The sequence below is a fragment of the Ylistrum balloti genome, unplaced genomic scaffold (genome assembly GCF_031769215.1).
Source record: "Ylistrum balloti isolate Yb309-2 unplaced genomic scaffold, AGI_CSIRO_Ybal_v1 Utg370758, whole genome shotgun sequence".
In the NCBI taxonomy this organism is placed as follows: domain Eukaryota; kingdom Metazoa; phylum Mollusca; class Bivalvia; order Pectinida; family Pectinidae; genus Ylistrum; species Ylistrum balloti.
In genome coordinates, this window is record NW_026782445.1 from 609,550 (window position 1) to 630,605 (window position 21,056).

At 34.2% G+C, this 21,056-nt stretch overlaps 2 protein-coding genes across 2 annotated transcripts; one reads left to right on the forward strand and one right to left on the reverse strand.

Annotated features, from left to right (window-relative positions):
- The first annotated feature begins 940 nt into the window (after positions 1-940).
- Positions 941-12,486, forward strand: LOC132558127 (protoporphyrinogen oxidase-like). The gene is made up of 11 exons (XM_060222658.1): positions 941-1,090; positions 2,120-2,257; positions 2,652-2,757; positions 2,919-3,055; positions 3,833-3,859; positions 5,920-6,126; positions 6,748-6,808; positions 7,907-8,022; positions 9,182-9,301; positions 11,334-11,486; positions 11,768-12,486. Exons 1-11 carry the CDS (start codon positions 998-1,000, stop codon positions 11,984-11,986), a joined length of 1,377 nt encoding a protein of 458 aa, XP_060078641.1. The 5' UTR covers positions 941-997; the 3' UTR covers positions 11,987-12,486.
- A 2,317-nt stretch (positions 12,487-14,803) lies between these two features.
- On the reverse strand, positions 14,804-20,970 carry LOC132558107 (peptidyl-prolyl cis-trans isomerase NIMA-interacting 4-like). The gene is made up of 3 exons (XM_060222634.1): positions 20,802-20,970; positions 16,241-16,360; positions 14,804-15,865 (listed from the first exon to the last, which is right to left on the reverse strand). Exons 1-3 carry the CDS (start codon positions 20,910-20,912, stop codon positions 15,707-15,709), a joined length of 390 nt encoding a protein of 129 aa, XP_060078617.1. The 5' UTR covers positions 20,913-20,970; the 3' UTR covers positions 14,804-15,706.
- Positions 20,971-21,056: the final 86 nt, after the last annotated feature.

Sequence of the window (21,056 nt, forward strand, 5' to 3'; positions counted from 1 at the left end):
CATCACACCATTTTTGCAGAAAATGCTCTTGAAGTCTCTGTTGTACTATGTGCTTCAAGCAGTTTTTATTCATCGCTGTTATTATTTATGACAGGTCCAAATATAATTTATACCAGTATCGTTAATTATTTGTTTGACATAACTGGTCCAATTAAAAGTCACTTCCCCCCTGTCGTGTAACTGAAACATTAACTTATACACATAAGCAGACAGTTAATTGTAATTTTATGTTATCAGTTTTTGCCAGAAAAGCACCATTCGGAATTTCATTCCTAAAGGAAAACGTCCAGTCTCGCCATTAACAATGAAATTAGGAGTACTTTTCCTCGGGTTAAGAATTTTTTCCTACAGAACTGTAAGTGGATTTTTTTCAACAATAGTACAGTTTTCAAATCCCCAAACTTCGGAAGAGTACAGTTATACATAGGAGATTTCAAAGTATCAAATAATTTCAGTTGTAAATCAACTGGTAGACTAATATTTCTAATGCGGCACAGAATTTGAAAGCGACAGATAGCATCCTTTTGGACATTCACAAACACAGATGATCTGTCTTTCCTCATTTATCTTAGAGCAAAATCAAAAATATCTTCTTTAAAACAATCATCACTTAAAAATAGAAAAGGATTATAAAGATTATGTAAGAGGCTCTTGTTCGAGTGGTCGGAATGAAGCGGTTTTTATGAAATAAATGATAGAACGGCTGTACAATTAGAAATGTGTATTTTGCTATAATAATTTTTTATCTAAACGCTTTAATACACAATAGTTATATGAAATAAACATTCAATAACACTCCCCTAAAAAAAATCAAATGAATAGATAAGTTTTTGATTTTGTGTCCCAACTGAGCGTTGAACACCTTCATACAATGATAATCTGTTCAGAACTCTCCTGGGCCGAAGGTTAAAATCTGGTATGTTTACGTTCATGGATAACCACGATGAAAGTGTGATGTAAGAGATAGGCCGGCGAAACAGAAGATTTGGTTGAAACTATGGCAAAGGCTGTGGTGTTGGGAGGAGGAATTAGCGGATTATCATCTGCCTATTATGCATTACAAGAAGGGACTTCTTCAAAATTTGCCAAGGTAATAACATTACTGAACGGTTCTATAAGCCGGATGAAAAGGTCATCACAGTCATCAGGTGTTCATTTGTTTACGCCGAGTTTATCAGTTTTATACCTAACATGTTGGGTACTTAGAAACTGTTTTTCATGTACTGCTTCACTGAACAACATACAACAGACCCGTGACATGTTATCCTAAGCAAAGTGCCTTTCCCATGGACACAACCACGAGAGCACGACAGACCCGTGACATGTCATCCTAAGAAGTGTCTTTCCCATGGAAACAACCACGAGAGCACGTAATTTGAGAATTATTAAAACAGTTCTTTAAAAATGCTTACAGAATAAGCAGCATCATTTCAGGGGCAATTTAAACAATGAATATAAATAAATAAGGTGTATATTCCCGAATTATGACAAGATTGCTGAAGAAGTGATAATATGAGCAAGGCAGTGCTCAGAAAGAGAAAAGTTTACATGTCACAATGCCAATATGAACATGAACATCAAGAAAATAAAACACCAGTAAATTTAAGTTAACTGGTGAGTGCTTCAAGAAATGAAGAAAATTTGGTGTGCTTCAGAGAGTGATCGATCAAACAATTATTGTGACATTTGGTGTCCATATGTTGTGACATCATGATATTGGCTGATGTTATATTCAGAGTACTTGGAGCAATAAAGAAATTTTAATTTATCTCAAGTTCATTTCAAATTCAAGATAGCAAAAATACTGTCATAGTAATTTTGTGTAACATTATAATTACAGTTAAAGTACAGAGCATCTATACTACTTGCACTGCTGAAGGCTCCATGCCCTTCACTTCTGGAAGATTTTTTCTTGGATGGATATATGTCCTGGAACCTTTCACCTGGATGAGAATGAAATATGGTCTTACATGCTCTTAAATTTCTAACTAAATGTTATTACAACACACCAATAACAGACTATCTTATAATATTATTGATAAATAAAACATAAATTCTATTTGAAACATGTTAAACAAATTCTTAAAGAATGTAGACCTTATTTTCTTTTCATTTGTAGGTGGTATTGCTTGAGGCTTCTAACAGATTTGGTGGTTGGTTACATTCTACTAAATTTGAAGATGGGGCTGTGTTTGATTATGGTCCACGGAGTTTTCGTCCAACTTATGTTGGTTCTGGATTGAACACTGTGGAGCTTGTAAGTTGAATCTTTATTATATGTAAAGTGTCATAATTCAAAGTCAGCACATCAAGGTCATGGTATTCTGTATACAAGGTCAGCACACCAAGGTCATGGTATTCTGTATACAAGGTCAGCACACCAAGGTCATGTTATTCTGTATACAAAGTCAGCACACCAAGGTCATGTTATTCTGTATACAGTCAGCTGAAATCATGCATTTGGAAAGCATTATTAATACTTTGATAATGTAGACTTGTCTACTGAGATAGATATTTGGTTTTACATTTTTTTCTTTATCCTTGTAAAAAGCCAGTGTCATATTAGGATGAAAGAAAAATATTAAAGTTAAAGATTAATGATAAAAAAGTAACAGATTCCCTTCAGTGGTGATATCTTTTGTCTTTCTTAGGCTCTGAAGCTTGGCCTTCGTGATGATATTATTGCAGTAGACAAACGTGATCCAAGCAATGTCCGGTATGTCTACAAGGATAAGAAAGTCCATCAAATGCCTGGAAGTAAGTTGATTACATTTCCTATATTAAAATTCAACTTTAATGAAAAGCAAAGTTTTTTTTTCATTACAAATGGTTTGTAAGACGGAATGAATAAAGTATGGTTGAAATAATTGATGTTGAGAGTGGAATTATTTTGAAAAGTATGTTATCTTTGTTTCTAGCCATACTTGATGCCATTCGTGTTGTTCCACCATTAAAGAGAAGGTTGATATGGACTGCTTATCAAGACACTTTTGCTGCAAAAGCGACTGAAGATGAAAGTGTGCATTCATTTTGTACAAGACGTTACGGGAAAGAGGTAAATAGACATTGCCACAAAAGATGTATGTTATGCTATTATTTGTAATTAAGTATTCATGATGCCGATTTGTGTATGATTGTACTTTTGTTTTACGTCCCCTGTATTTATTTCTCTTAATCATCAATATTGATTCATGCTTTATGTAAAGGTTTTTTTCTACTGTCTTTATTCTGAAGTTTGCACTTCAAAATTTGTGTTGACAAGTAAATCTTGATGGTGGCATTAGATTCACCAGTGTAACCTATATTTTCACCCTTGACCTGTATTGTGAAAATCTTTAATCTGATTGCTTTTCATGCCTTATGCTATGTTGTATAAGGTTATCAAAATACATGTGTTCTGTACTATATTGTGTATGATGTGGGTGTGGGGGGTGGGGGTACATCTTAGGGAAACAGTTTGTTACATATCAGAAGTAGTAATTTATTACCTTCATTTTGACCTTTAACCTTCACAAGGCTTAGATGATACCTTTGGCAAGTCTGATCATGATGTGCTTTTCCCCGTAGGATCTGTATGTATTGCCATTTCTTCTCTGACAAAGACTTGCCTTTTATAAAAAAAAAGAATTTGAGGTGAAGCTAAGAATTAGATATATTCGAATGTCAGCCCAAGACATTTTTTACCGGTGTGACATATGACATCACTATGAAATCATTCAATATTGATGACAAGGGTATGCTGGATGAATGAAAATAGCTTTGAAATGAACAAAATTGCCAAATGGCCTATTATTGTTTTGAAGACACCTCATTCAATCTTGTATATTTATAGATAGCTGATATCATGGGTGATGCTATGGTGAGGGGAATATTTTCATTCAATCTTGTATATTTATAGATAGCTGTTATCATGGGTGATGGGAATATTTTCATTCAATCTTGTATATTTATAGATAGCTGATATCATGGGTGATGCTATGGTGAGGGGAATATTTTCATTCAATCTTGTATATTTATAGATAGCTGATATCATGGGTGATGCTATGGTGAGGGGAATACTTTTTGTATATTTATAGATTTTAAAAAAAAAATCTACAGAAAAATTAATTGACTGGTCACTGCGACGAAACATTTGATGTCAGGTCTACATTATCTCAGCTTTATAATTTGGAGCAGGAAACCACAATGAGTGTGATTTTAACACATGTAATTACCTTATAGTAAACAAATATAGTGCGCAGGTACTTTTTGGAGATCAGATTTTGATTGTATAATTAACAGTTAATGACAGTTAACACGTTGAGTATGAGGAGACTGATGCCACCCGGCTTGGGCTGAACGCATACTATTGGTCAGAAAACGATGTTGTTTTAACTGTCTGAACATTTTCAATCCTACCTTGTCCCCATAAAAGCAGGTGGTTTGTTCAGTATAGGCATGATCTTTACTTTACTGAAGAACTTTTTTGCTTCAAAATACAGACTTTTAATGGTAATGTCATAGTTTAAAGTTTTAGCTCTTTTAAGTCATGCTTCAAATAATATAAAATATAATCATATTCAACATTTCTCAATTTTTGGTAAAATTCTTCATTATGAAATCTTTCAAAATTCTCAGTTACTTTTTTGCTCTTCTTGGCAAAAACAAGTACATTTTTATCAGTGTATTTTCAAATGTAGAGATCAAAATTTAAGTGTATTGAATCAAAGAAAAATGATATCTTGGTGAAAATTTCAAATCGTAAATGGATAGTCAAGAATATCAAATTATAGTCAAGGATGTCATTTCTGTTGTTACTTAATGATACTGTCAGAAAACATGTTAACTATAAAAACAAATTCTAATATGAAGGCAGCTTTCAATAAGTCAAAAGTTACCAATCATTTAAGTACATAAGATGTTTATCATTAACATCTTAAATCATCTGTACAATGAAAAAGGACTCAAAAGAAATAAGAGAAATATTAAAAGTGACCGACACCTAGGATGAATTTTACAGCATAATGTGGAATGAATTGTCATTTTTGAATTCATATAGGGTTGATGTACTTATTGTTTATCAACTCCAGACCAATAGGAAAAAGTCAACAATACATTAGAGTGATTCACACTGTATTGATATCCATAATACTTTATATATACTGTTCTTCAGTGACATATCGTTTTTTTGCATTTGCATACAGACATATTATGACACAAAATAATTTATCTTCACGTTTTGCAATTGAAACTTAAAGACACTGGTAATTATTTTCCAGAAAAAATAACTATAGTTGAAAGAAAATTAATCTAGGTGCACTGAAAATGTCTGGTTACTGGATTCAAATTAATTTCACAACTCTTACATTTCTTAGTGCTTTTAGCCCTTTGATTAATTTTAGCGAGCCTTTAGGAGCTAAAATCAAACGTTATTTAATGAAAAGAAACAAATTTAAGATAGTTTTTATTGTACATTAATTATTTAGTTACAATTGTAGAAAGCTTACTTTTCCATGTTTCATTGAAATTTTCTTGACTTATATGTCTGTAGTTTATTGTGACATCACAATATCATCTAGATTCATGTGTTTATTGATTTATATAAAGATGAAATCTTTACCTCACATTAGCTTATCATAAAGGAAGTACTGTCTGATCATTAATTTTTGTGGTGATTTATTTTTGTTGATTTCTTGGGTATTCTTAATTCACAAATTCATATGTCTATGAACTGTTTGAATTAATGCTAGCAATTGTTTAAGCTATATTTATCCATGAAATGAAGTGTCAATGAATAGATGTTTTAAAAAAAACCACGAAAATTGAGTTCCATGAAAATACATTATTTTACAGTAAAACCTAAGAATGTTACTTTGGAATATTTATGGAATAAAATGTTATTCATGTAATAAAGATATATATTAAAGTATGGATTTCTAGGTTCACCCTTCTATTACAGGTCCAATGGTATCCATGTCAAAACCCATCTTGCATTACATCACTAACTGGACTATGTGGTCATTGAAAGAAGGTTGTCAGCAACTGTCTGATACTTTGGTCAAACACCTGACCAGTCCACAGATGTCAGCTGAATTACAGCTTAATAATAAATGTACAAAACTGACATTCAAAGATGGTGCAGCAGTGGTATGTTTTCATCTTATCAAGCCACCTTAATATTAGCTTTCATGTTTCATCTGTTGTTGTTTACTTAATGACATTTTAATACTTAATGGTGTATTAATACTTAATGATATTTTAATACTTAATGATGTTTTACAGATCAGGTTTGTTAAGGACCCTCTTTGCTGTTTGCTGTGCTTAAAAATTTCCACTTGTAGGATTTAGTTAAAACTTGCCTGGAATAACTTGAGTTGATTGTAAACAGATGTTATCAATTTTTACTTTGGTCCAAAATGGCTTTGATGACTAACATCTTGAAATATTCAAAATGTTGTAATAGCAAAATTTAGCTAAAATATGTACATTTACGTGAATCAGGAAGCTGCATCCTGCCATTCAAATGAATGATGTAAACTCAGATATAGAGGGCAAGGGTTAAATGTATAGTAAAACAATTTTGTTGGAAGAAATGGTGTTTGGCCAATTCCATCTCTGAGAAGATTTTGTCCACCCCTTCCAGTAAAAAGTTGAGAGGTGGTGTAAGTCAACCGTACATTGTTGAATCAGAATGGTGTGGTACATGACTAAAGCTTCCTAATCATGCATCATAAATTCATCTGTAACACTTGTTCTGTATATTGACAGGTAACCAGTGATAAAGGGGAGATAACTACAGACCATGTTTTCAGTTCTATCTATGCTAGAGGTAAGTCAGAACTGTCCTGCCCATGATACATCCAAAAAATGAATGTCTGTTAACTTGTCTTCTGAGAGGAAAGCAACCAAGGGGATGAGGGTAAGGTACATGAAAGAGAGAGGAGATGAGGGTAAGGTACATGAAAGATGGAAGAAACAGAAGATGAGGGTAAGGTGCATGAAAGAGGGAAGAAACAGGGGATTAGGGTAAGGTACATGAAAGAGGGAATAAACGGGGGATGAGGGTAAGGTACATGAAAGAGGGAAGAAACAGGGGATGAGGGTAAGGTACATAAAAGAGAGAAGAGATGAGGGTAAGGTACATGAAAGAGGGAAGAAACAGGGGATGGGAGTAAGGTACATGAAAGAGGGAAGGAACAGGGGATGAGGGTAAGGTACATGAAAGAGGGAAGAAACAGGGGATGGGAGTAAGGTACATGAAAGAGGGAAGGAACAGGGGATGAGGGTAAGGTACATGAAAGAGGGAATAAATGGGGGATGAGGGTAAGATACATGAAAGAGGGAAGAAACATTTACTAGATGTAAATAAATATAGAGGTGTATGTATTTTTATTGTGCTACTGGTCTGTTGTATTATTTTAAGTGTGATAACCCTGGAACATTTCATAGCAAAATTGTGGGTTCTGTGTGCGATATCTTGTGGATAAAACAAGAAGATTATGTGCATCAAACGATTCCCTTAGGTCGCATAACAATATATTGTATTGGCTTTAAAATTTGGTGTCATTGATTTGTAATCCTCAAAGGAGCATATAAGTCTGTGATTGGTCAGTTTTGTTCTCCTGAAACCTACTCTAGACCAATAATAACTCTGCTTTTCTCTATTTTGCCAAGAAATGTTCCAGAGGTGTAGACAGTAAATGTAATGCCTGGAATATCAAGGATGTATGGAAGTAGACTAGTCTTTTATTTTGGACTTTTTGTATTCTTGGTCAGATTTCATTTTATCATCATTGATACATTGTGTAAGCTCAGTTCTCCTAAAACCTGAATGGAATGACATGGAATTCCTCTTACTTCATATTAACATGTTTTCTTCCATTTTTAAAATAATCAGGTCAAGTATATGGGAAGATCAATGTTTCAGATTTAGCTCAAATCCTTCCTGAGGAACACAGTGAATTAGCACAGGAGCTAAAGGCCATCCCTGCTGTGTCTGTTATTGTGGTCAATCTGGAATATCCTGTTGAGAGTCCAATGAAGGTAATATACACAGGAATATTACAGTGTATCTAAATTATATATCTGGTGATGATACAGACACAATGTTACAGTGTATCTAAATTATATATCTGGTGATGATACAGATACAATGTTACAGTGTATCTAAATTATAAAACAGATACAATGTTACAGTGTATCTAAATTATATATCTGGTGATGATACAGATACAATGTTACAGTGTATCTAAATTATAAGTCTGGTGATGATACAGATACAATGTTACAGTGTATCTAAATTATAAATCTGGTGATGATACAAATACAATGTTACAGTGTATCTAAATTATAATACAGATACAATGTTACAGTGTATCTAAATTATAAATCTGTTGATGATACAGATACAATGTTACAGTGTATCTAAATTATAAATCTACAGATACAATGTTACAGTGATACAGATACAATGTTACAGTGTATCTAAATTATAAATCTGTTGATGATACAGATACAATGTTACAGTGTATCTAAATTATAAATCTGTTGATGATACAGATACAATGTTACAGTGTATCTAAATTATAAATTATAAATCTGTTACAGTGATGATACAGATACAATGTTACAGTGTATCTAAATTATAAATCTGTTGATGATACAGATACAATGTTACAGTGTATCTAAATTATAAATCTGGTGATGATACAGATACAATGTTACAGTGTATCTAAATTATAAATCTGGTGATGATACAGGTACAATATGATGCTACAGGAATTGTTCAACTTTTCCAATGAAGTCAAAGTTTTCTAAGTTGATGTTGATTTTTTTCTGTTGAAACTAAATGTCAGAAAAGTTATGGTCTTTGGATAAAACTCTATATGATAAATCACTTAAATACAAAACACAACTTAATATGAGGATGAATCACTTTTGTTACTGTATGTTATACTGATTATCAGCAGAAATTTGCTGTAAATACATTATATTGTGACTTTGGAATTTCATCGGTATCCTCAGTCTATTAATTCATGTGCCTATCAACTGTTGAAATAACTTAATTAATTCATTGAGCTGTATCTTTCCATGAAGTCATGTGTCCAGGAAATGGTTTTTAAATTTCTTTTTGCAAAACCACTGAAAATTGATCCACTTAAAAATATCTGATATAATAGCAATTGATTGCTTTTATCCTCAGGGCTTTGGTCACTTACTACCTTCGATTGAAGACGGACCAGTTCTTGGTGTGGTGTACAACTCCTGTGTCTTTCCACAACAGGATCGAATCCAACAAAAGGGAAAAAGCTCTAGATTTACGGTAAGTTATGAGGACTCAACTATTGTCTCCACAGAGGATGATTCTTTATGAACTGAGAATGGACTTATGGAATCAACTCCTCCAGGCAGATTTCTTAGGGAAAGTGAGATCTGATAATCACAGTTAGGGGAGATAACTCTGATATAGATCACAGTCAGGGAGGATAACTCTGATACAGATCACAGTCAGGGGAGATGAGTGATACAGATTACAGTTAGGGAAGATAGCTCTGATACAGATCACAGTCAGGGAAGATAACTCTGATACAGATCACAGTCAGGGGAGATGAGTGATACAGATTACAGTTAGGGAAGATAGCTCTGATACAGATCACAGTCAGGGGAGATGAGTGATACAGATCACAGTCAGGGAAGATGACTCTGATACAGATCACAGTAAGGGAAGATAACTCTGATACAGATTACAGTCAGGGAGGATAACTCTTATACAGATCACAGTCAGGGAAGATGACTCTGATACAGATCACAGATAGGGAAGATAACTCTGATACAGATCACAGTCAGGGAAGATGACTCTGATACAGATCACAGTCAAGGGAGATGGATGATACAGATCACAGTAAGGGAAGATAACTCTGATACAGATCATAGTTAGGGAAGATAACTCTGATACAGATCACAGTAAGGGAAGATAACTCTGATACAGATCACAGTAAGGGAAGATAACTCTGATACAGATCACAGTCAGGGAAGATGACTCTGATACAGATCACAGATAGGGAAGATAACTCTGATATAGATCACAGTCAGGGAAGATGACTCTGATACAGATCACAGTCAAGGGAGATGGATGATACAGATCACAGTAAGGGAAGATAACTCTGATACAGATCATAGTTAGGGAAGATAACTCTGATACAGATCACAGTAAGGGAAAGTAGCTGTGATACAGACCTCAGATAGGGAAAATCGCTTTGATGCCATTCACAATTAGGGAAAGTGACTCTAATAAAAGATTTGGGAAGGTCACTCTAATTAAAAAAATATAACAATATGGAAGGATTACTCTGATACAGTTCACTGCAAAGGAAGACAACACTGACGCAGAAAGCAATCAAGGAAGATAATAGAAAAAGTAATTTCTTTTAAAATATGTGTCCAGAATTTATCATATCTTGTGGCAATGTCTAATGCAGAAAATGAAAGTGAAACGATTTTGTAACTTTGTACATGATGCAAGAAAACATTGTTCTTATATTTTCATACAATGGTACTATTTACCTCGTAAAATCTTCAAATAGTGGACAATTCACTTCTCCTTGTGTCAATGGTCTGATTGTTCTTTAACGATTCTTGTTATTGTTGTTTCTTGAGAAGTTCAGGAATGAATTTTTCAAAGTTTCATGGGCAGATTCTGCTAAGTCCTTAGTTATGATCTTCTTAATTTTCAGAATGATCAAAAAAGTAAAATGATGGACAAGACTGTCATATATGATAAGGGACTTTTCTTGAGGAGGATTGGATTTTCATATGTAATTTCCTCTTGGTCCCTACTTGTGCCTTTCAAATTTGAGATTGACCAATTAATCAGATAGCTGACAGGAAGCCATCTTATACTCTTGAGATTGGAAGTTTGTTATTGGTTTTTCTTGAGTAGTGCTTTATGGATGTTTCTCAAATCTCATAAGTAAGTGCCTGATTGTTCCCTTTTGACGAGTCAGAATACTAAAAGGGCTAATAGTCGATCATCATAGATATTGACAGTGAAAGTTTGTTGAAAACTGTAGCTCTATCTTATAACACCCAAATTTGTCAGGCTGCATTCTTTGTGATATCTCAGACATGCTCAAGTTTGAAGTTTGTAGGGTGAAGGTCACTATTACTACCTTCAGAAATTCCTTATCAGCAATTTAAGCCGCTTCATACCTTGAGGTTGTGTGATTAACCTTCAAAAAAGTGCTTATTGTTATTGACTTCTTTCAAAATGAGTAGAGATTTACAGCAGTTCTTTATCAAATGATAGGCGAGTGGTCAATCTATCCTATGTATTGTTTCTATTTGTTTCTAAACAGGTGATGCTGGGTGGAGCATGGTACGATGAACTCCTGGAGAGAATGGGTGGTTCATTAAACCCAAATGGCTTTGCCCTTTTCGGGATGAAAGTGATTGCTGAACATCTGAAAATTACAGAAAAACCTTCAAAAGTTGATGTCATAATTCAAAATGTAAGTTTTGTACAGTGTGTTTTTGTTAGATTAAACAATAATGTTTCACTCTAAATCAATAAAGAAATACTGGAATTTGGCATTCTCATTAACAATATAAGTAAACCTTCAATCATGACATACATTCTGAAACATTTTATTTCACTACTTTTCAATTTTATTTTGTCGGTTTCTATGTTAATTTTGTTCTAAATCAACCAGATGATATCTTTGTGAAACAGGTACCACTATTTTGTATCTTTTATTTTTTCCTCTCAAACTTTTTTGCTTTGTTTTTCTAGGACTGCATCCCTCAGTATTTTGTGGGTCATAACGAGCGTGTAGAGAGAATATTTAAATACATAAAGGACAATAACCTACCATTAAGTTTGGTCGGCTCATCGTATAAAGGAGTTAGTGTAAATGACTGTATATACAATGCCAAACTTCGTGTGGAAAAGTTTACTGGTCCATCACCATATGTATCCCCTGATATATCAAAGGAACATTTCGCATTTTAAACCACAAGGGCTGCAGTTGGTGAACTCTGGTGAGAAATCCTGGTTTTATCAGGAATCCAATGTTGACTTCTCCTGGGCCAAAAACTGATATGTTTATTGTAAAGTTGATACAAGTCACAAGAACTAGGGAAGGAAGTCCAGTATGTAGTTTTGTATACACTGGTGTATAGGTATACAGTAACACTGTATCTGTAGGTCTAGCTGGGTTAATGCCCTGGATAGTGGATTTAGTATTGTAACTTATTGATAATTAAAAGTGTTTAGGCTGTGAAATAAGTTAAAACCACCAAGAATGCTATTCCTAAACAAAACTGGATATTTATCTTTTTACCATTTTTTGGAAATATTTATTAGAAGAGTGCAGATCTAATGTAATCCTTGGAATATTGCATAAAGTACATTGAACATAAGAGAAGGGATACATGTGTATGTGGGTATGTCCATGTGAGAGAGATGATGTTTTGTGATCTCTGTGTTTTATTAAATAAAATCTATTTTTGATTGTGAAAACAAAATTGATTTGTTGTGCTTTCATTATATCTAAAGAAAATGAGGTTGCAGTGTAAAAGAACTTAGAAAATTAAAGTATTTGCTAAAAATGGATAATAAATGATGTTACAAAATTATCAGTTTAGTAAATCTCTGGTAACATTGCTAGAGGGAAAAGAGACTGTCTGTATCTCTTTGTAAAGCTACAGGGAAAACACTGGAGTGAACTAGCCTTGCTGTGTTTATATACCATTTTTCTGCAAAATTACATGACTAATTTCTTCAAAATGTATGATAGTAGAAAATTTTATAATTTTCAAGCGGATTGAGGTAACGTTTTTGACAAATAATTTGTTAATTTTTTGGGGAAAAAGTGTAAGCTTTTACAGGATTTTTACCAATTTTGAATGAATGGTAGGTCTTGAGACCCCTACTTCTTCTTTAGGATTGATTAGATATTACCCAAATTTGGTCAGAAGTGTCCTTTGGTGAAGAGGAACAAAGTCTGTGTATAAATGGTGCTTAAAAGTCCTTCTTCCAGACAAGGATATTGTCCATGTCTGGTCTGAAAGGGTTTTCATGAATAGTTAATCTGACCTCTGTTTGACCACAAGTGGGGACCCAATATGATACTTCTATCAGGAATTGTTTGTCAGAATTTTAATTTTTTATCAAATGGCTGAATAGCTAAATCATTATTTTTGTTAGAAAACTTGATTCACTTCTGACTGGGAAACAAAACAGTTCTGGTCAGACTGGTCAGTGCCAAGTCCAAACCAGCTACAGTGAGGTGAGAGAGGGATTCAATGACTTGATGGATCAGTGAACAAATAAAATCAAATGTGAGAAAAGCTTCCACTTGGCCTAGTTTCATATCCCTATATATTGCTGTATTTTCCGAATTGTTAGCAGCATCTTTTTTCCATGAAAGTCCGGAGTGTGGCTTATATATGGATGGAAAAAAAGTATTCACAATAAAAAATATATATTGTCCCTGCCTTAGTAAATCTGTGGTATTAACAAAAGTAACAACACTGCTATATCACGCCTAATTAATGGTGTAAAATTATTATTACAGTTGTAAACTTATCACTCTCTTATGCATGATTTAGGAGTTATTGCCCATTGTTATTTTTCATACTTAAATTCTGTCCAGAGCATTACATTAAAACTGTAAGAGGCATCAACATGATACTTTATAGGCAGATAGATCTCAACAAGGAGAAGTGCTATCACTCTTTTTTTTCCATATTTTAGGAGTCAGTGCCCTTTATTTTTCATACTTAAATTTTGTCTGGAGCATTACACTCAAACTATGAGATGTAAACTTTTAGGTTGATAGATCTCAGTGAGTAGGAGGGCAGTGCACAAGCATCATAACTCTCTTATTACCCTTAGGTTATTTTTCAGTCGCAGAGCATAACACGTCTCTGGCAGCCTTTCTTTTTAATTGTTTCATACAAAGTATTGAAATGGAGAACTTCTACCAGAGTACTAGCTTGATGTCAGTACAAAGTTTTGAGTACCGGGTAATTACCTTGAACTAGTCTGAAAAAATGCACTTTGTGATTTTGCCTATCTGTCTCCATAGTAACGGAAAAAGTATTTAAATGGAGAACTTCCCCAAAGCTAAAGGTACCACTAGCTTAATAAATGTAAAATCTTTTGATCAATGATCTTGAACAGTTTCAGAGGACTGGTACAGAAAAAAACTGAAATTTGTAATGAGGGTTATCGGTTTCTATGGTAACAGGATAAAAATTTAACTAGGGTACTAACCGAATAAATGTAGAAAGTTTTTTTAAGTTGTAGCCTGGAAAGAAAAGTAAACACAAACTTTTTTTGGTTGTTTCCATGGTATTAAAAATGAAATCTTGTCAAGAGCAAAAGGTACGACTAGGGCACTAATTTGATATATACAGCAAGTTGAGTTGAACTGTTTTGAAGATATAGCCCAGAAAATCTCTCAGACGCACGCATGTTTCACAGGGGATAAAGCTATAAGATTTGAGTAGAAGTAACACTCTGGTATAACCTGGGTGGGAATGATTCAACCTGAATCATATCATCATAGAACATTTCTATATATCCACTTGTCAAGTAGTAATGGTGCAGAATGCCTGGAAACAATATACCAGACCATGATACTGAAGTACCATAAAATACAAGTAACTACTGGATCAGACTCATTTCAATGAAATTTTCAGGTTAAAATTAATGTTTCTTATAGATATTATGTACCAAGTAATTCACTTCTGATATCATTTTGTAAGAAGTTCTTCTCATCAAAAAAGATGGCTTAAGGCTAAAACAGAAACATAAAACACATTTTAGAATTTATAATTTTATCTTTATTGTTACATAACTTTCATTTTCCTTCACATGCAAGCAACCTGTTTTACTGTGTAATTGGATTCCAGTAAATTATACAGTAAATAAGTGTAACTCATCATTGTTAGATGTTATAGACAACATGTGTGATTCAGTTGTAACAACCAAGCAGAGATAAACTATTGAGCATTGTCCAATATAATACACACTATTCAACTGACCTTTGTCCAATACATATACAGATATATCAAACATCAGATAGAATACTTGATCAACAGGAAGATAAGGTTAACAGTTGTACCTAACATATCCTAATATATATCTAAGTTGTGTCTTCTACAACCTTTAATCTCTCATAACTCATTACTCAGAAAAAAATATCAACCAAAATAAAACATGGCAATTTGTCTATTATCACATTTTCTCCCCAATGTTAAGCCCTGAATGTGTGAAGCTTTGTAGCATTGTTTCAAAATAGGTGTTGTTTTTCAAGAGGTTTGCTATATTCGGCCAATATTTAGCCACTATACAGAATGAAGGCTTCATTTGTTATGGTTGTAGTGCTACTCCATTGCATTGTTAGCGTAGTTCTGTGGTGATGTTCACACTTATCAAAGATGATTCCTGTTTGCTGCTGCACTTCAGTAGTATGGAAATGAATATGTAACAGTGTTATCTAGTACAGTCAATATAGACAGGCATTTGAGTTGGTGAAATTGGACACCAGTAAAGACAACAGCTTTTGTATATAACATACCAAGTAAAATCATTAACTTATCCATTGTGTTCTTCACAAAAAATTGGGAATACAACTCTTGAAAAAAATCATTTTCATCCCAAAAAAAAAAGGAATCAACTTCATTAATTCAACATGTGAAGTATAAAGTCTGGGTCAAAGGGTCACTTTTTCCCTTCAACCATGATGATGTGATAGCCAAACTTTGTTTTGATTGGTGGATCAGTGTAATTGGGATTGGCTAGAGAGCTAATTGGAAGGGCAAAGGCTGCATCTTGAAATGGACCCACCATACTACCTCTGGTCATCCAGCCAAGATCACCCTGTATCAGAAAAAAAAGGCACTGAGTTAGTGCAACAGGGTCATATCGCAGTATTACATTTAAAGAATATCTTAAAAAGATAATTTGGGTAAAACATTCAGTTCAGCAGGATGGTGATTTAAGGTCACATTCAAAGTTAAGTAGGTAAGCAGTTGTATGAAATGCATCTGACTTTAGGTACCATCATCAAAGATTTAATGGAAACTGAAGTTATATTAAAGTATTCAGTGTAAATCATAAAACTGCCAAATTCTTTCTCCATTCCTTGAGAAAAGATTGAATTGTTATCCTTTGTGGTGAAATAGAAAGGTAAATAGCACCAAGTAAAAGTGAAATAACCTCCTTCCATAAGGTGGTATATATTGAAATGCTTACCCCTTGTCTTGCTTTATCCTCACTATAATTGGTTGCCACTTCATTGAACTTTGTCCCACTTTTTAATTTTTCCATTGCCTCTAAAACCTTGGACTGTTTCTCACATAAAATGTGCCTCACCTGAAATCCATCAAAATCTCAGAAATGAAAATACCATTAAATAAAGATATAAATAAAGGACATGTCTCATGATAGGTTAATGAAAGTTTGATCCTAATATTGTATAATGATCAAATTTCATCAACACATAGATATGTACAGTTGTATTAATGCACATTGCACCAAATACTCTGTGCACACATCATGCATACTTCATGCACACACATGCCCCACTTGGTATTATGTACACAACTGTGCAATAGGATCACACATTTTGTGCGGTTTGGTAAAAAAGGTTCGCTAATATTACAAATTGAAAATTAAACAGAAAACTTATGTAGTTATTACTAAACAGCAATCACAGGATATTAAAATTGACCAGTGATGATAAAAGTCGTTTTCAATATGTTAGTTTTTTTAAATAATACTGGACCCTTTATGAATTAGTCTAATTGTATATAGTTTCACAACTCAGAGATTGGCAAGTGGTGTGCTTCAGACAACAAAATTTACCCATATAGTTTTTGCCTACAAAAAGACGGAAAAAAGAAATTAATACAGAAGTAATGAAAATGAAATTTCCTCTCCGACAGACGAGATTTTAGATGATATAGTGCCAAGACAACAACACTGTATGTGATAGATTGTGTTGATATATTGTTATTTTGGTTAATGTAACACAGTAACACAAATAATGAAGGATGACAATTTTTGACTTGTGCCCTGTCCAGGGCTTGAACTCATGATTTATGGCACCAAATCGCCTAGCCAAGAAAACCCAAAAACCATTAAACCAATACAACATCTACAAAAAAGGCTGTTGGAAATATGTACTGATACTATTTTTTTTTTTTTTTTTTGACATGAGTATGGTGACAAAATGTCAATTACATGATATGTACACTTGGGTTATTGTTCATACAACACACATCAAATTCCCGTACAATACAAGAGGTAATTCAAATCTGGAACCCTCCATCACTGAATAGATGAGACTATAGGTAAAATGAGTTTCAGGTGAGTAATTCACTCTTTTATTAGCTTTATATCTTGTCAATCATTTCTCTTCTTTCCTGTTATTGCTCTTATCTATATGAAGCTGAAAATTCCTCTCAAAAAAATAATAATCTTTAATTGTCAACCTGTCGTCATTTTGTTTTATGATTAAGTCCCAAACATAACAAGAGGCCCATGGGCCTTAACGGTCATCTGACATTAGATACAAGATATTTGACCACTGTGACCTTTAAAGTGGGTCAAGGTCATTCATTTGAACAAACTTGGTAGAGCTCCATGCCAGTATGCTCTGTGCCAAGTATTAGCCCCCTAGACCTTCTAGTATTTGAGAAGAAGTTGTTTGAATGAAAAGTTTACGCATGGCGGACGGCGCACGGTGGACGGCGCACGACGACGGACAAAGCACAATGGCTATAGGTCATCTTGACCCTTTGGGTCAGATGACCTAAAAAAGCATAACAAAGGAGTAAGGATAAGCTTCATTTGAAATTTGAGAAAGATCTATTCAGTTTTTTTTTAAAGAAATGGAAATTCACGACAGCCACCTGTCCCAAAATCAAAAAGACACACAGTTTCAGAATTTCCTGTACAGCATAAAACAATGAACTAAAAATAAGATACCATCGATTTACTAACATGGAAATATGCACCGACCTTGCTTTAATGCTGAAATTCTGAAAATTAATAATATTCAATAAGTTTTGGATAGGTAAGGTTATACCCCTCAATCTGCTCACGACAGATATTTTGCAATCCAGCCTCTGTCCCAATAAGTACCGGGCATTTTTCTTACAGGTTCAACCAGTCCAACTGTTTCAATTGCTTAATCCTAAATGTTGTGTTTGTACAGAGTGTACCTGTCTCGTGCCTGATCTTTATTTGTTGTCCTATACTTTGAAGGTGTCTTGACTGTTCTCCTTTGTGATTGGTCCTTAGTTTTGTGCTAGTCTATAATTTAGGGTGTTAGGTTTAGTGTATCACAGACTGATGAATTGTCCAAATTATTCTGACCTTCTATCAACATTTTTTATGTCAGTCTGGAATCACATTGAATCCAGATCAATAAAAAAAGTTGATAAATAGAAAGTCAGAATAATTCAGACTAACTAATGGATTTATTTCCTGGAACATGTCATCCCTTTCCTTAAAACATTTAGAGATTTAGTGCTTATAAGATCAGTATGGTACATTCGTAGGTTTACTCTACATTATGTATTAGGCCAATGTTTCTTTCGATATATACTGTGAAATTATGTTGTAAATATCAATGTGCTATATGCAACAGATTGTAAATTGTCAAGGCGTTTGTTCTCCTCTACAACAGTTAAGGAAAACCCCAAACAATTCTGGAAATACATCAACTCCAAACGAAAAGTAAAAACAGGAATTTCGGACTTGAAGGGACTAGAAGATAACATATCAAAAATTGCCACACAAGATAAGGTTAAAGCAGATGTTTTAGCTACATTTTTCAGTAGTGTATTCACAGAGGAACCACCAGGCGACACACCAAAAATGCATAATAAAATAATAAAATACCCATTTCGAGATATCATATGCACTGAAGAAAGTGTCGGAAAACTCCTCTCGGACTTGGATGGCAGTAAGTCTCAAGGACCTGACCAAATGCACCCAAAGTTTATGAAGGAACTAAAATCGATCATAAACAAACCGCTAAGTATTATTTTCAACAAATCATTGGAGGATAGTCAAGTTCCATCTGCATGGAAAGAGGCCAACATCACAGCAATATTCAAGAAAGGATCAAAATCGGACCCAGGGAATTATCGTCCCGTAAGCCTCACCAGCATAGTTGGAAAAACCATGGAAAAAATTGTGCGAAATTCCATCATTAATCATATGGAAAACAATGATCATTTTAGCAACAAGCAATTTGGATTTATCGCGAAACGGTCCACAGTTCTCCAGATCCTTATGGTGCTTGAGGATTGGACGGATATACTAGATCACAGTGGGGAAATTGATGTTATATATATGGACTTTATGAAGGCCTTTGACAAGGTACCACATCGCAGGTTAATTGAAAAATTAAGAAGCTACGGAATAGCAGACCAAGTCGTCAACTGGGTAGAAAACTTTCTACACGAAAGGAAGCAGAGAGTACTAGTTAATGGAAAAGCATCCAAAGACCACCCGGTATTAAGTGGGATCCCCCAGGGCAGCGTACTTGGCCAAATTCTATTTGTAATCTATATAAATGATCTGCCAGATTATACTTCTTCGAACACCTACCTATTTGCTGATGATACTAAGATTTATAGAGAAATAAAAAGTGATGAGGACAGGAAGGCAATGCAACAAGACTTGGATAAACTGCAAGAATGGTCTAACAAATGGCTTCTAAAATTCCATCCACTAAAATGCAAAGGATTAACAATAAAACAAAAAAGGAAAGAAACATGGACATACCATATGGCAGGAGCAGAGGACAACATGGCGTTGGAAAACATAACTTCAGAAAAAGATATTGGCGTAACGGTGGATAAAGATCTAAATTTCTCTATGCATATGCAACAAGCTGTAAACAAAGCCAACAGTATTGTTGGTCTTATTAGAAGGTCCTTTGTATACTTAGATGAAGTGTCTTTTAAACAACTGTTCAAGGCATTAGTCCGCCCACACTTAGAATATGCCGCAAGCGTCTGGAACCCATACAAAATAAAGGATATTGAATCAATAGAGCGCGTGCAGAGACGGGCAACTAAGCTTATACCGGGGCTGAAAGAACTATCCTACAGCGACCGTCTCAAGAAACTCGGACTCCCGACATTGGCATACCGTAGATTGAGGGGAGATATGATAAACGTTTTCAAAATTATGGATAAATTTCACGATGAGAAAGTCACCATAGGCATGTTTGATCGAGACGAAAATTCTAAAACAAGAGGCCACTCAAAGAAACTGAAAAAGAAATCATGTAATCTGGACATTCGGAAATACTCATTTGGACTAAGAACTATAGACCTATGGAACAGTCTACCAGAAAAAGTCATTCAATCATCAACAATCAGAGACTTTGAAATTAATTTGGACAATCATTGGAAAAATCTCGAACTGAAATTTAACCATCTGGCTCGTTGCAATTCACTAATCGGAAGTGACTATGTAATTTAATTGTATGATTATTATTGATATGGATATAGAGGCACTGTGTGCCTGCGTCCATTAAATATCCTAATAAATCCTAATAAAAACAGTTACATTAGTTACCCATCAAACCTTGGCTGGTCTAAAGGGCGAGTCGTGTGTGGTTTGATGAACAAAAAAAGGGCACCTCTCGATTCTGTTAGAAATTTCAACTGCCAAAATCCAATAAGGCTGCCTATCAATCATATTGTTTTCTTAATCAGTCTTATAATCAAATGAGAACCAGGTGTTCATATTAGTTTCTACGAAGTTCATCTGTTCATTAAATATATCTTACTTTGACAGCAGTTCCACCCTTTTTCTCCTTTTCACCTCCACCTCCCTCAGCTCCTTTTGAACCCCCCTTTCCACTTTTCCCTCCACCGCCACCTCCTTTATTCTTCGGCATGACAGCAATTGACTAATTTGAAATGACAATTTAGATTTGTTTATGTACACACGTGTGTGTTGCAAAACAGGAAGTACACTACCGGAAATAGAATATAGACCTGTACATTGTATCGCAGTATTTGATTAGTTAAAATCCTAGAAT